Source organism: Chenopodium album, chromosome 13, assembly GCF_948465745.1.
Source record: "Chenopodium album chromosome 13, dcCheAlbu1.1, whole genome shotgun sequence".
NCBI lineage: Eukaryota > Viridiplantae > Streptophyta > Magnoliopsida > Caryophyllales > Amaranthaceae > Chenopodium > Chenopodium album.
Window position 1 is genome coordinate 1,580,859 of NC_137846.1, and position 16,993 is coordinate 1,597,851.

Genomic DNA, 16,993 nt, shown 5'->3' on the forward strand with positions numbered 1-16,993 from the left:
TGATTTATTAATCTGTATCATTCGATTTGAATTAATTCATTCAATAATAAGAAAAATTGTAATTATAATAGATCAAATCTTTTTATTAAGACGTGTAACTGTATATATTGAAGCTTAACTTGGGGACATTATCAGGCTGCCTTTTCTTAAAATTGCGGAAGATGTTGAACTGGCACAAAGCTGGTAAGAAGAGGGAGTAGAAGTTTAACAAAAACGAAGCTTGCTTAAATAGTTTTCACAAAAATAAGATTCACAAATACATGCTCTGATAATACAAAGTTAATCTGAAATTTTACATATAAAGCATCTAAAAGTGCCCCTAAATTATTCTGGATTCTGGACGATGTCATAAAAAGGAACTGGAGTAAAAAGAAAAAAAAAAAGGTAAAGGAAAGCCATGACGAAATGACTGTAAAATCACCGTCCCTTCGCGAGTGCCTCGTTCAGGTCTTCCTGTGATGAGGGGAAGAGCTCAATGTAGCGACTTCCAAGGGACTTCCTGTCCTTTTCCATTGCAGCCTCTGAATCTTCAGCACTAGCGAACTCCACAAAAGCCTCGCCAGTTGCCCTCCCATCAGACATAGATGTAATATGGATTGAATCTTCTGACAATACAAATCCGTTGAAAAATTCTATTATGTCCTCCTTTGTGGCTGAAAAAGGCAATCCCCTCAATTTTAAGACTCCAGTATGTTTCACTGGCTCGTTTAGGTCATCTTGGGAATTTGCCCTGCTTGTTAAAGAAACAAGTTAACGACTGAAGATTTTGATTAACCTATGAACTACATTATGTTGAGTAAACCCTCAAACAATGATGGGTTTATAACACAGAAGCTTATAACATACACAAATATCCAGAATTCTTCATCAGAAATCAAACCAGATGACATGTGAAGTCACTAATTTGGTAAACTCCCTCCATATTTTTATGTACCTATTTATTGCGGACTCTTATTTCTAATAGAGTTAAGTTGATGTAAGAAAAAGGTGAATTAATTAAGAGAGAATTAAAAAGTGGGTGGGTGTAGAGTGAGCCAGAAAGTGTAAATATTGTAATGGGTACCACCATAAAAAACATACTTCAAAATTATGGATAGATCTTTCGGAAAGAGAGGATGTACATACATTTCCATCAAAAAACTTTAAATGGGATTCTTGGAATCTTGGGAACATGTCCATTGTCCAAAAGGATAATAGCCAAAGTGAAAAAATTAGCAATTTGCAAAAAACATACTTCAAAACAGTTTAGAAGGCTACCGTTAATTGTAATTAGAGATTTCATTAAGACAAATCATATAGGATGATGGGCATAGGGTTGGTTAAAAAGAAACACATAGATCAAGCATGCAAACTGAAGTTGAGAGGGAAGAAAAGAAAGATATACACCTTCCTTTAGCAATTGCGTCATCCATCTCTTCCCGAAGTGCAGGAAATAGCTCAACATATCGACTCCCAAGTGTCATTTTGTCTTTAACCATTGCAGCCCTAGAATCCTCAGGACTACGAAACTCCACAAAAGCTTCCCCAGATGGCCTACCAGCAGAATTGTAAGTGATATGAATAGCATCATCTGCAAGAACATAATCTTTAAAGAAGTTCTTGATATCATCCCTTCTAGCTGAAAAAGGCAAACCTCTTAATCGCAATATTCCTGTGTGTTCCAACTGTTCCTTTCCTTCATCATATGACTTTGCTCTAGAACCACGACGTGGAGAAACACCACTAGCCTCTGAAACTTCATTTGAAATAGCTTTATAATATTCATGCCTCTTGCCTCGGAAAACCTCTACATATCTCCGACCAATATTCTGTCTATTTCTCTGGAGGGCAAAATCCACCTGCATAGGATAGCCCAGAACACAATATGCTTCCCCAGAAAAGCGACCCCCTTTATGAACAAATAGGATATCAACAAGGTCCAAACCACGAAGAAACTCTTGAACATCTGCTTCAGTACAGTCAAAGGGCAGACCACGGAGTCGGACAACAGGGAATGGGGGAAGTTGGCTGACATATCCAGCATATGGAGTAGGGTTATACATAATACTTGAACCAGGTGAAGCTCCATAGGGGGTTGAGGCCCCATAGCCAGGAGAAGCCCCATAACCAGGTGATGCACCGTAATATGAAGATCCTTGCTCCATTAACCGTTGTCTCTTTGGACCCATTTCTCGACCATCAGCATAATCTCCGTATCTAATCATTATTTCAAATCCATAAATAAGCAACGGACAAAGAAACAAGACATACATTCAAATTTCGCCGTGACTTCAGTAAGCCACTTAGTAGCTCTAGTTCAGATCAAAGGGATCTAGCTATCAACTCATAACCGGCAAACCTGTCACTTTACCAGCCAATGTTACCTATAACATAACTACACAAGGACATTTCCACCTTCAACGAGGACATATATATCACCTACAACATTCAATCTCTGTCCTCAAGTATAGAAGTCACAGTCGCGCTTACATATCTAAATTGAAGCGAGCCACTACTTCACAAACGAAGTATTTTAACAGATTCCCCAAAATGTATCCAACAATCGCACAAATTTTTACGGTGAAATCGTATTTCTTACAAAAACAACTAATTGTTGGTTCTCATTTCATTTTCAATAATTGCAATTTCATTTTCAAACACCCAACAGTGCTAAAACCCTAGATCATAATCAATCAAATTGCACCAAAATAAAACCAAATTGTAACTTCTTTCGCATATTTCAGCTTCAAAAATACCCAAAAAAGAATCATAATAACAATAAATCAACCCTAACTTTATCAATTAAAAAATTATCAAGTTCCCAAGTTTTTCTTCCTATCATATATCAATTGAATCCATGAAACATCATTCAGATACCCAACTTTAAACAGCAAGAAAAATCTTACGAATTACTCAAAGTTATAAGTTACAAAACAATAAGAACATAATCAAATATAAAATAAGCAAAAATCGATGAAAGATTATAAAAAAATTAAAGATTAAACAGTATTAAAAATCAAATATTTCGCAGAAAAATAAATCAAATAAAAAGACTTACCCTCTGTTGTAAAACATCGTATTAAGAATTCTGGAAATTTGTCGTCTGAAATCCTTGAATTTTCTCTCTCTATTCTCTAACAGTTTCTCTCTCCTGTCTTTTCTTGCTGATTTCTAGGGTGTTTTCCAGGAGCTCGTGTTCTTCAGAGTCTTTATTAATTGAATGGGCTTTAAGTTTCAATGTTATGGGCTTTAACTTTACAAAAGTTATGGGCTTTTACAAGGCTCACCCTTGAAGATTTTTTTTATAAAATCAAACGGAATGATTTTCCTAAAAATTGTTTAAATAATTCTATGTTTGCTTCGGTTTTTGAACTAATTCCTATCCTAGTGTCCACTTAGGATTAGTGGTAGCTTTGCTATTTTTTTTTTTTTTTTTTTTTTCGGTTTAGTGAAGAACTGCTGACAATACAAATATTACTCGATTTGTTTTCTTCAAAAACATTCACTCGTTTTATTTTCTTAAAAAATGACAAACCAAGAAATGTTAATAACAATACAATCAATGTTTGATCATGAGTTGTTTTTAAAACAAAAGTCGATGAGTATTACTCCATAGGAAGGATATATTGGGGATAATCTTAGCTTGATGTCGTAAATAGAGCGGTTATGAGCTGTCCGTTTAAGCGAGTTTAAATTGCAAATGAGAAAAAAGGTTCTCAATTATCATCCTCCTTAACTTATAAACATGCTACTCTGACTTTAGTCTTCACTACCAAACGCAGTGACATAATACTCCTAAGTAACGCAAACCAAGTCGTTTGAACCCTTTTCTCTGCTTATCATCTTTCTCCAATTTTCACAGGCACCAACAAATATCTGAATCAACTTTGATTCATTTCAACAATAAGATTTGAATCCAAGAAAAAAAATCATCCACCATATTTTCACAAGAGAAAATTCATATTTATCTTCTAGCCCCATCAAAATCAAATGCTATTACCTTCAATTTCAACAAAGTCATTTTCTCCACCATTTCCACCATCTTCTTCTTCTTCTTCAACTTTTCACCGAAATTACAACCTCTTTTATCATCATCTTCTTCTTCCTCATCATCAATGTCTGAAACCACTTTCTCACAACAACACCAATTTGACCCTAAAAGCAAAATCCCACTCCCTTGGGCCGGCATCTTCCTCTTTGGAGAGCGAAGTTGTGGAAGGAATTGCCGAAATTGTAGCCGAAGCTGGGGTGAAACCGCAAATTGTATCGGAAGAAATCGCTTCGAAGGCGCCGCAGTATGCGAAGATGTTGAGGGATAGTGTTGCGGAGCTCGACGAGCTGGCGCTGTGGAACTCTTGGATGAAGGTGGAAATGGCGGCGGCACCCCTCACTTTGAAGGAGAAGATTAAGTACATTGCTAAGGAGAAAGGTGATAATGGGAAAATCCCTTATTTGGAGAGTCTTGGGTTGAGTCTTGCTTCTGCTATTCATCTTGCTCGCCTTCTTTCATCTCAGTCTCTTTCTTCTCTCATTCATAAGGTTTGTTATTCTTACTTACTTGAAATTTTAGGAATTTCTTTTTCTGGGGTTTTCATGTTTTGTTTTAATACAAGTAATTTTTATTTGCTCTATTATTTTGGATTATAATGGGGTTTTGATTGTTGGATTAGAATGAGGTTTTATTTGTTAGTCTTATTTCTGGATTTGCATTAGAATCAGCTTTTTGATTGTTGGATTAGAATGTGGTTTTATTTGTTAGTCTTATTTCTGGGTTTGTATTAGAATCAGGTTTTTGGTTGTTGGATTAGAATGGGGTTTTATTTGTTAGTCTTATTTCTGGGTTTGTATTAGAATCAGGTTTTTGATTGTTGGAGATGGAGGAAGGGGAGCTTTGTTGTTGGAATAAGGCTTTGATCCATTGGTTGATTGATGTCATAAAGATGCAAAATTTTGATGTTAGGCTATGCATTTGATTTTGGTTTTTGGGTATTCTTAAGATTCATAAATAACCCTTTTTTGAAGGATAAATGACAATTGTTAAGCTCGTGAATTGTGATTATATATTGATGTAGGAAGAGGAAGATGTGTTAGAAGCTCCTAGTAATTGTAAGTTTAATTATTTAAGTATGCTCATGTTCTAGGACTTTTGACTTCATGTATTGGAAAATTGCAAAACGAAATGTCATCATGAGCTTGGTGGGCGTGGTGGTTGAAGTTCGCCTTGTTGGCCTAGTATTTTAGAAATAAAAGTAATGCTATTCAGAATAAAACTTGATTTAGATTGTGGAATTGATGAATTAACATCTGATGTGCTGGTTGTAGTGTGAAGTGGCACTAGTAATTCATTCATTTTTCAACACTTTATAATTGAAATTGTTTGTTTAAGTGCTAAAATACTTTACTCATTCCTTTTCAACTTGTAATCACCTTCCTTTGATAGAGGAGAGAAAAGTGACTTCATTGATCTTTTAATTGCAATGATTTCTTCATTTTCATTCATGGTTATAAAAGGGAAGGAAACAATTCTTGGGGTGTTTTGCTGAAGTGTTGAGCACTTCCAATGTCTCCGATAACTGTGGCATCTTAACTTGCTGCTAGCTAACTGGGTTGCTTCAGTGTATGGTGTCAAATGCACTTTCTGGATTGCTGCTTATATGGTCTTTGTTGTAGGTTTTGTATGTCAAGGAAATATGTTTTTCTGGCAGTGATGACAAAAGACAAATTGGTAAGCGTGCCCGTCGTATGATGCTCCACCTTTCAATTTCAATAGATGAGGATTTGCAACAAACTTTATCATTCTTTGAAAAGGTGAGTTTTCTTCACTAAGTATTGTGTGTATGTGTGTATCTGGTAGTTAAATAGAAGCCTTAATCTCTTGTGACTTTGAAGCTGGTTTACATTTTGGTTACTTAATATTTGTTAGAACTTAGAAGTGGTGGATTTATTTCCGGGTTAAAGGGAGCCCTTAGGATTAAATTTGTTGGGTTATTGATTTGAATGAATGCCCACAATGGCCTCAAATTTTTAAATCAAGAACTGTGTCAAATATTCATGACATCAAAAATCAAAATAGCTTATATTGAAACTTAGGGTTTGTAGTTCTATTCTGTCTCCTTAATTTGTCTTTCAACCCATTGGTTTCCGAAAAGCATCACTTCATGACACTAGTCCTTAACTACTACTAAAGCGACAACCACCCTTTCATTTTTTTACCTCCCAAATTTCCCTCCCAATTCCCCTTTATAATTGAATATAAGTTAATAAATGTGCTTTGAAAATAGAAGTTTACATATTGATTAATTGATATATAACTAATTAACTATAGGAAGTAGATTTTAATTATAAGTAAAACCTGGTTTTTAATCTCGTGAATTCTCTAGCTATACTAATACTTCATGCGTTTTTTTTAATTGCAACAAACTCAAGTGGGTGGACTCCTAGGCAATATTTTATTGCGGAAGGAAAATGGATAGGGAGAGAAAGTGGGGCCTATAATGAAGAGAGAGATAGGAACAAGAGACTTGCAAATTAGGAAAGAAAACATTTGTTGCAATTAGTTTGAAATTTCTATTTTTGGTAATTGTTGCAATTAAAAAGAAACGGAGGAAGTATGCTTTTTTGTGTTGTATATAAGGATGCTTCCCTTGTTGCCCCAACAGATTGAAGCAAGACGTGGTGGTTTGAATATGTTAGGATCCTTCGACGCTTCTTTTAGGTATCTCATTGAGTCATTTCCTCGCATTCTTTTGCTATCAGTAGAATCGTATATGAAACCAATGATGAACTTCATGGAGAATGTTGGAGTTCCAAGAGAATGCATGGGAGATGTTCTACTACTATTTCCCCCACTATTTTTTCGTGACATTGAAGCAGAAATTGGAGCTGGATCGTTGACATTTGAGATGGTAAAAATAAATATATATATATTTTTCTATGGTTGATTTTTACCTTTATAGATATTGGTACTTATAAAATATAAAGTTTCATGCTTCTTCTTCCAGAAACTTTGTACGACTTGAAATGCACTTGCATTGTGGCATCTTAAATAAAACTCTTAAATTTATTCTGCCAATAATGAATTTTACTTGTCTGGTGCATTCTAAGATAATTCTGCCAATAATGAAATTTACTTGTCTGGTGAAGTTTACTTAGTCTTGCCCCTGCTATACAACTTTTGTGTGTGCTATCACGCACTTTGCGTTCACAGGGATGATTTTGCATTATGCCTTTTGCTATTGCCTACTTTGTCTTACTGATAATTAATACCTATTCTGTCTTCTAGGTTGGAGCACTGGACAAAAAATTAGGCAGGATGTTGGTGAAATATCCTTGGGTGCTGTCAACAAGCATCCAGAAAAATTATAATGATATTTTGGCTTTCTTTGAAACTGAGATGGTAAGGTGTTACAAACTTGATGTGTTCACATCAGTAGCTATCTTCATTGTTATATTTTTTCCATGACCTATGTGATTGCATTATAAATAATATGCAAGATAACTGACTATCCTCTAGTAAAACATTGCTTTGCAGAGTTATAGGGTATAGTACTATAGTGTAGTTAGATATTTACTATGTAGAAAAGAAGCCATGACCTCAGTGTCAGTTCTTAGTTTCTGTTTTTGACAAATAATGCTTGGAAATCCAATATAATCATCCTCTTGGTGCAGCAAGTCCACTTGTTGTGAATGCGTGGCCCTTCGTATTGTAGTTTATGCATACTGTTGAAATTCAAAACTTGTAAACATGTCTCCAGACTTTCGTAGTCGTTTAGCCTGAAAATATCGATTGTGATTGATTATTTTCAATGTTGGATACACTTATTCTTCTTTTTTTTTTCCTGCATTTCAATTATATTATCTGTTACTGCGTTTATGGATTGTTGTCTTTTGGTTGTTGATGGTTTAGTGTTGGGCTATTTGAGTTAAACTTGTTAAGAATCCAAGGTCATGTGCATCCCAACCCCCTTCCTTCACAGGGTTAAGGCCTCTGTAGATTTCCAACAGTACTTAACACTTAACAGTATCAGCAGCATACTCATGTTTGCTTTTATTTATGGATGAATCTGTTCATGGCAGGTACCAAAAGTGTGCATAGAGCGAGCAATTAGGGACTGGCCACTTCTGCTGGGCTGTTCAGCAAGCAAGCTGAAGCCAATGATAGAAGAGTTTGATGACCAAGGTGTGAGAACTACAAAACTGGGTAAGGCTATAGCTACAAGTCCTCAGCTTCTGCTGCGGCGACCCGAGGAGTTTCGGAAGGTAACTTGGTGCTGGTTTTTTTTTTTTAAATACTATGGGCTGTTCTGCACTTCTGTTTAAACATTTATTCTTTACTTTGTTGCTGCTGATATGATATTTCTGAAGACTTCTCTTGTATTTGAATCAGCGTTGATTAGAGCTGCTAAAGTTCTGTTCCTTGTCTTGTATTGTTTTTATTAAAACTGCCATCTTCTTCATGCCAAATGAGTCATGTACCACCTATTTTTTTCTCAGTTCATTGCTTTCGGGAGGCTGTTTCATCTGTTCATTATTGTCTAAGTGGAAAGTTTCCGGTTATATAGGTCGTTATTTTTCTGCAAGATATGGGTTTTGACAAGGAGAGCATTGGTACAATCCTAGCTCGGTGCCCTGAAATTTTTGCTACAAGGACTGTGGAAAATTTTCAGAAAAAGCTTGAATTCTTGACTAGCTTGGGCATATCAAAAAAAGATCTCCCTCGGGTGATAAAGAAATACCCTGAGTTTTTGATATCTGATGTGGATAGTACTGCCAAGCCAAGGTTAAGCTCTCAACTGGCTTTGCTTATTTTTTTACCAAAGTTCTGTTTAAACATATTGCCACAGAATAGTGGGCGCACAAAGCATGCTATCACATACCATACCAATTGAATCATTACTGCAGAAAGTTTAGAAAATTTTCCACTCATACTAGCATAACTGATTTTTTTTACTCCCTGTGTAAACAGACTGAGGTACTTGATGAAAGCTGGGTTAACTGAGAGACATATTGCTACAATGATTGTACGCTTCTCTCCTCTTCTTGGGTACAGCATTGAGGAAGTCTTGAGGCCAAAATTGCAGTTCCTGGTCTACACCATGGGCAAGTCAGTGAAGGAAGTTGTGGATTATCCCAGGTATTTCAGCTACTCAATGGAAAAGAAAATAAAGCCAAGGTTTCTATTGCTAAGAAGCAGAAATATAAACATTAGCCTGAAAGATATGTTAGCCAAGAATGATGATGAGTTCACAACTGAATTCTTGGCCATGGAAAGAACTTTTGTGTCTGATAGGTAGAACGGTCCAATTTCATGGTCTGATATGTACATATTTTATGCCAGTTTTTTTTTCGTAGCATAGAAAAATTAGACCTACAGTAGTATAGTCTGAATACTATCATGATCTTGTGAATATGTAGTAAATCAAAAATTTTGGATCTGCAAAAGTTGTGTTATCATACTTCAAAATTGTATGAAATTGGTTGTTATATAAGCCTACTTGTTCAAATATTAGAGCAATGTGGACTAATGAAGTCTAAAGTTTAATCATGAGTTGTTTTAGAGACAAAAATCGCTGAGTAGTACTCCATACTAGAGCTGTCAATTCGGGTAAACAGGTCGGGTTTTGGTCGGGTAAGAGTGGGTCGGGTCAACTCGGGTCGGGTCGGGTCAATTCGGATTAATTCCATAACCTATGCGGGTCGGGTTTGGGTTGGGTCATGCTTGAGTCGGTTCACGTCGGGTCATACTTCTTATCGGGTTTAGGTCGAGTTAATAACAGGTCGGGTTACATTCGGGTCGGGTGAACAATAGGTTGGGTTTATTTCGGGTTTTCACGGGTTAAAATGGGTTAGGATAATTCTCGGGTCCGAGTCGAGTTCGGTTAAAGTCAACAATTTGCGGGTTAGAATCAGGTCGGGTCATTCTCGGGTTTGAGTCGGGTTCGGTTCAAGTCAATAATTTGCGGGTTATAATCAGGTTGGGTCATTTTCAAGTCGGGTCATTCTCGAGTTCAAGTCGGGTTCGGTTCAAGTCAATAATTTGCTGGTTATAATCAGGTTGGGTCATTTCCAAGTCGGGTCATTCTCGGATTCAAGTCAGTTTATGTTCAAGTCAATAATTTGCAGGTTACAATCAGGTCGGATCATTTCCAAGTCAGGTCATATTCAGGTTCAACTAACTATAAATAGATAATTATCATTTTTATCAAGCTAATTATTTCCTTTGACTATAATATATATGGCAATATACTAGGGAACTATAGTCTATAATTTAGGAAGATAATTATCTCCTTTGACCATACAACAAATATATACTATATTTAACTCTTAAATTTGAGGATGATGCTCCTTTCTTTTGCTGGCCTGGACCGACTTGGTCTCCCTAGACAAAATGTTTTGATTAACAATAATAAGGTGGTCTAAATTGCATTTAAGGTGACTTGGAATCCGGTCAGGAATAATTTGGGTTGAATTTAGGTCGGGTCAATAACAAGTCGTGTTAATTTCGAGTCGAGTTAGTAACAGATCGGGTTGAATTTTTGGGTCAAGTAAGTAATAGGTCTGGTAAAATTCGGATCGGGTCAATAACAAGTTGGGTTGAATTTGGGTCAAGTCAATAACAAGTCGGGTTGATTTTGGGTTAGGTTTGTAACAGGTTGGATTAAATTCGGGTCAGGTTAGGAACGGGAAGGGTTGAATTCAGGGCAGGTTAGTAACAAGTCGGGTTAAATTCGGGTTTTGACGGGATAAAATGGGTTTGGGTCAATTTGGTTCAAGACGGGTTCAGTGCAAGTTAATTAAATTGGCCGTTGTAAACCGGTAAATCAGTGCAAGTTGTAAACTGGTAAACTGACTGTTTAAAGGCAAAATGGATGGTTTCACCCTCCCAATTAGACTCCCGGAGGGTATTAGGGACCATGATAAATATTTCGACAATTTTTATTCCGAACGAAAAAAAGTCAAAAATTTCCAAAATTGAAGGCTAATGTCCATGTTTTTTGAGAAATTTTAGAGGTTTCGGGGCCCAGTGTCGCAAAGTCTTAAGATTTTAGGGAATACATCTGGAGGTCATAAAATTCCGTTTGGAACCATATATGATCATTATATGTTGTCATAAATGTTCGTGGTAGGCTTGATTTAATGAAAACGGTGCAAGTTGTAAACCGGTAAATTAGTTGTTTAAAGACGAATTGGATGGTTCCACCCACCCAATTGGACTCCCGGAGGGTATTAGGGACCATGAGAAACATTTCGGTAATTTTAATTCCGGGCGAAAGTAAGTCAAAAAATTCAAAAATTGAAGGCTCATATCCACCTTTATGAGAAATTTTGGAGTCTTCGAGACCCGGTGTCTTAAAGTCTTGAAATTCAAGGGAATACATCTCGGAGTCATATAATGTCGATTGGAACCATATGTAATCATTATTTGTTGTCATAAATGTTCAAGTTAGGCCTGAGTTAATGAAATCGGTGCAAGCTGTAAACCGGTAAATTGGTCGTTTAAAGGCAATTTGGATGGTTCCACCCACCCAATTGGACTCCCGGAGGGTATTAGGGACCATGGCAAACATTTTGAAAATTTTTATTTACGAGCGAAAAAAGTCAAAAAATTCTAAAATTGAAGGCTATATCCACGATTTTTGAGAAATTTTGAAGATTTCGCGGCCCGACGTCGAAAAGCCTCGAAAATTTAAGTGATACATCTCAGGGTCATATAATGCCGTTTGAAATTATATATTATCATTATATGTTGTCATAAATGTTCGTGGTAGGCTTGATTTAATGAAATCGGTGCAAGTTGTAAATCGGTAAATTGGCCGTTTAAAGGCAAATTGGATGGTTCCACTCACCCAATTGGACTTCTGGACGGTATTAGGGATCATGGTAAATATTTCGGCAATTTTTATATTCGGGCGAGTCAAAAAATTTCAAAATTGAAGGCTTTATATCCACTCTTTTGAGAAATTTTGGAGGTTTCGGGGCCCGGTGTCGAAAACCCTTGAGATTTTAGAGAATACATCTCGGGGTCATATAATGCCGTTTGTAACCATATATGATCATTATATGTTGTCATAAATGTTCGTGGTAAGCTTGGGTTTATGAAATCGATGCAAGATGTAAACCAGTAAATTGGCCATTTAAAAGCAAATTGGATGATTCTATCCAGCCAATTGGACTCCCGGAGGGTATTAGGGACCATGATAAACATTTCGGCAATTTTTATTTATGGGCGAAAGAAAGTCTAAAAATTCAAAAATTGAAGGCTAATATCCACGCTTTTTGTGAAATTTTGGAGATTTTGGGGCCCGGTGTCGAAAAGCCTTGAGATTTTAGGAGATATATCTCGGGGTCATATAATGGAATTTGAAACCATATATGATCATTATATGTTGTCATAAATGTTCGTGGGAAACTTGAATTAATGAAATTGGTGCAAGTTGTAAACTGTTAAATTGTCTGTTTAAAGGCAAATTGGATGGTTCCACCCACCCTATTGGACTCCCGAAGGGGATTAGGAAATATGGTAAACATTTCGGCAATTTTTGTTTACGGGCGAAAAAAAGTCAAAAAATTCCAAAACTGAAGGCTAATATCCACGCTTTTTGAAATTTTTTTGAGGTTTCGGTGTCTGGTGTCGAAAAGCCTTGATATTTTTGTGGATACATCTCGGATTCATATAATGCCGTTTGGAACCATATGTAATCATTATAGGTTGTCATAAATGTTTGTGGTAGGATTGAGTTAATGAAATCGATGCTAGTTGTAAACCGGCAAATTGGCTGTTTAAAGGCAAGTTGGATGGTTTCACTCACCCAACTGGAATCCCAAAGTGTATAAGTCACCATGGTAAACATTTCGGCAAATTTTATTTCTGTAAGAAAAAAAAGTAAAAAAAATTCCAAAATTTAAGACTAATCCACGCATTTTGCGAAATTTTGAAGGTTTCGAGGCTCGGTGAAGAAAAGTCTTGAAATTCTAGGAAATAAATCTCGGGGGTCATATAATGCCGTTTGGAACCATATATGATCATTATATGTTGTCATAAATGTTCGTGGTAGGCTTGAGTTTATGAAATCGGTTCAAGTTGTAAACCGGTAAATTGGCCGTTTAAAGGCAAATTGGATGGTTCCACACACCCAATTGGAATCCCGGAGGATATAAGGGACCATGGTTAACATTTCGGCAATTTTTAATTCTAGGCGAAAAAAGTCAAAAAATTCCAAAATTAAAGCCTAATATCCATGCTTTTTGTGAAATTTTGGAGATTTCGGAGCCCGGTGTCGAAAAGTCTTGAAATTTTAGGAGATATATCTCGGGGTCATATAATGCCGTTTGAAACCATATATGATCATTATATGCTGTCATAAATGTTCGTGGTAAACTTGAATTAATGAAATCGGTGCAAGTTGTAAACCGGTAAATTGTCTGTTTAAAGGCAAATTGGATGGTTCCACCCACCCAATTGGACTCCCGAAGGATATTAGGGAATATGGTAAACATTTCGGCAATTTTTATTTATGGGCGAAAAAAAGTCAAAAAATTCCAAAACTGAAGGCTATAATATCCACGCTTTTTGAGAAATTTTGGAGGTTTCGGGGTTCGGTGTCGAAAGTCTTGAGATTTTAGGGGATACATCTCGGGGTCATATAATGCCGTTTGGAACCATATATGATTATTATATGTTGTCATAAATGTTCGTGGTAGGCTTGAGTTAATGAAATCGAAGAAGTTGTAAACCGGTACATTGACCGTTTAAAGGCAAATTTGATGGTTCCTCCCACCCAATTGGACTACCAGAGGGTATTAGGGACCATGGTAAACATTTTGGAAATTTTTTTTTCTGTGCAAAAATAGTCAAAAAATTCCAAAATTGAAGACTAATATCCACGCATTTTGTGAAACTTTGAAGGTTGCGGGGCTCAGTGTCGAAAAGTCTTGAAATTCTAGGGAATACATCTTAGGGTCATATAATGCCGTTTGGAATCATATATGATCATTATATATTGTCATAAATGTTTGTGGTAGGCTAGAGTTAATGAAATTGGTGCAAGTTGTAAATCGGTAAATTTGCCGTTTAAAGGCAAATTGGATGGTTCCACCCACCCAATGGGACTCCCGGAGGGTATTAGGGACAATGGTAAACATTTCAGCAGTTTTTATTTACGGCGAAAAAAAGTCAAAAAATTCCAAAATTAGAGGCTAATATCCCTACTTTTTGAAAAAATTTGGAGGTTTCGGGGCCTGTTGTCGAAACGCCTTGAGATTTTAGGGGATACATCTCAGGGTCATATAATTTTGGAACTATATATGATCATTATATGTTGTCATAAATGTTCGTGGTAGGCTTGAACTAATGAAATCGGTGAGAGTTGTAAATTGGTAAATTGACCGTTTTAAGGCAAATTGGATGGTTTCACCTACCCAATTGGACTCCCGAAGGTTATTACGGATCGTGGTAAACATTTCGGCAATTTTTATTTGCTGGCGAAAAAAAGTCAAAAAAATTCAAAAATTGAAGGCTTGTATTCACGCTTTTTGAGAAATTTTGGAGTCTTCAAGGCCCGGTGTCTAAAAGTCTTGAAATTCCATAGAATATATCTCGGGGTCATATAATGTCGTTTCGAACCATATATGATCATTATTCGTTGTCATAAATGTTCGTGGTAGACTTGAGTTAATGAAATCGGTGCAAGTTGTAAACCGGTAAATTGATCGTTTAAAGGCAAATTGGATGGTTCCACCCACCCAATTGGACTCCCGTGGGGTATTAGAGACCATGGTAAACATTTCGGCAATTTTTATTTATGTGCGAAAAAAGTCAACTAATTCCAAAATTGAAGGCTAATATCCATGTTTTTAAGAAATTTCGAAGGTTTCGGGACCCGATGTCAAAATGAAATGAGAGTTTAAGGGATACATCTCGGGGTCATATAATGCCGTTTGGAACCATAAATGATCATTATATGTTGTCATAAATGTTCATGGTAGGCTTGAATTAATGATTTCAATACAAGTTGTAAACCAGTAAATTGGCCGTTTAAAGGAAAATTGGATGGTTCCACCCACCCAATTGGACTCCCGGAGGATATTAAGGACCATGGTAAACATTTCGGCAATTTTTATTTGCGTGCGAAAAAAGTCAAAAAATTCCAAAATTGAAGACTAATATCCCCGTTTTTGAGAAATTTTGGATGTTTCGGGATCCGGTGTCGAAAAGGCTTGAGATTTTAGGAAATACATCTCGGGGTCATATAATGTCGATTGGAATTATATATGATCATTATATGTTGTCATAAATGTTAATGGTAGGATTGAGTTAATGAAATCGGTGCAAGTTGTAAATCGTTAAATTGGCTGTTTAAAGGCAAATTGGATGTTTCCACCCACCCAATTGGACTCTCAGAGGGTATTAGGGACCATGGTAAACATTTCGAAAATTTTTATTTTCGGGCCAAAAAAAGTCAAAAAATTCCATAATTGAAGACTAATATCCACATTTTTTGAGAAATTTTGGAGATTTCGGGGCCCGGTGTCGAAAAGTCTTGAAATTCTAGAGGATATATCTCTGGGTCATATAATGCCGTTTGGAACCATATATGATCATTAGTTGTTGTCATAAATGTTCGTGGTAGGCTTGAGTTAATGAAATCGGTGCAAGTTGTGAACCGGTAAATTGGTCGTTTAAAGGCAAATAGGATAGTTCCACCCACCCAATTGGACATCTGGAGGGTAGTAGATACCATGGTAAACATATTGACAATTTTTATTTCCGGGCGAAAAAAGTCAAAAAATTCCAAAATTAAAATCCATGCTTTTTGAGAAATTTGGGTTGTTTCAAGGCCTGGTGTCAAAAAGTTTTGAGATTTTAAGGGTTGCATCTCGGGGTCATATAATGCTGTTTGGAACCATATATGATCATTATAGGTTGTTATAAATGTTCGCAGTACAGGTTGTCAAAAATGTTCGTAGTCGGCTTGAGTTAATTAAATCGGTGCAAGTTGTAAACCGGTAAATTGGCTGTTTAAAGGAAAATAGGACGGTTTCACCCACCCAATTGGACTCTCAGAGGGTATTAGGGACCATGGTATATATTTCGGCAAATTTTATTTCTGGGCGAAAAAAAGTAAAAAAATTCCAAAATTGAAGGCTAATATCTACGCTTTTTGAGAAATTTTAGAGGTTTCGGAGCCCGGTGTCGAAAAGCCTTTAGATTTTAGGGGATACATCTTGGGTTCATATAATGCCGTTTGGAACCATATATGATCATTATATGTTGTCATAAATGTTTGTCGTAGGCTTGAGTTATTGAAATTGGCGCAAGTTGTAAACTGGTAAATTGACCGTTTAAAGGCAAATTGGATGGTCCCACCCACCCAATTGGACTCCCGGAGGGTATTAGAGACCATGGTAAACATTTCGACAATTTTTATTTACAGGCGAAAAAAAGTAAAAAAATTCAAAAATTAAAGGCCATATCCACGCTTTTTAAGAATTTTTGGAGTCTTCGGGGCCCAGTTTCGAAAAGTCTTGAAATTCTAGGTAATACATTTCGGGGTCATATAATGTCGTTTGGAACCATATATGATCATTATTTGTTGTCATAAATGTTCGTGGTAGGCTTGAATTTATGAAATCGGTGCAAGTTGTAAACTGGTAAATTGGTCGCTTAAAGGCAAATTGGATGGTTCCACCCACCCAATTGGACTCCCGGAAGATATTAGGGACCATGGTAAACATTTCGGAAATTTTTATGTCCGGGCGAAAAAAAGTCAAAAAATTCAAAAATTGAAGGCTAATATCCACGCTTTAGTTCGGGTTAATAACAGGTCAGGTTACATTCGGGTCGGGTGAATAATAGGTCGGGTTTAATTCGGGTTTTCACGTGTTAGGGTAATTCTCGAGTTCGAGTCGGGTTCGGTTCAAGTCCATAATTTGCGGGTTATAATCAGGTCGGGTATTCTCGGGTTTGAGTCGGGTTCGGTTCAAGTCAATAATTTGCGGGTTATAATCAGGTCAG

General features: G+C 36.5%; 2 protein-coding genes across 3 annotated transcripts; one reads left to right on the forward strand and one right to left on the reverse strand.

The window, feature by feature from the left end:
* Positions 1-249: 249 nt before the first annotated feature.
* Positions 250-3,190, reverse strand: LOC145574183 (uncharacterized). The gene is made up of 3 exons (XM_081631922.1): positions 3,038-3,190; positions 1,387-2,196; positions 250-730 (listed from the first exon to the last, which is right to left on the reverse strand). Exons 1-3 carry the CDS (start codon positions 3,052-3,054, stop codon positions 418-420), a joined length of 1,140 nt encoding a protein of 379 aa, XP_081488048.1. The 5' UTR covers positions 3,055-3,190; the 3' UTR covers positions 250-417.
* A 585-nt stretch (positions 3,191-3,775) lies between these two features.
* On the forward strand, positions 3,776-9,491 carry LOC145575882 (uncharacterized). Of its 2 annotated transcripts, XM_081633677.1 has the most exons (7): positions 3,778-4,518; positions 5,650-5,787; positions 6,639-6,884; positions 7,262-7,375; positions 8,056-8,238; positions 8,541-8,758; positions 8,945-9,489. In XM_081633677.1, the coding sequence occupies exons 1-7, from the start codon at positions 3,970-3,972 to the stop codon at positions 9,270-9,272; spliced, it is 1,776 nt and encodes a 591-aa protein (XP_081489803.1). In that variant the 5' UTR covers positions 3,778-3,969; the 3' UTR covers positions 9,273-9,489. The 2 variants fall into 2 exon arrangements, with proteins under 2 accessions (XP_081489804.1, XP_081489803.1); XM_081633678.1 differs by lacking the exon at positions 5,650-5,787 and having other exon boundaries at positions 3,776-4,518; positions 8,945-9,491.
* Positions 9,492-16,993: the final 7,502 nt, after the last annotated feature.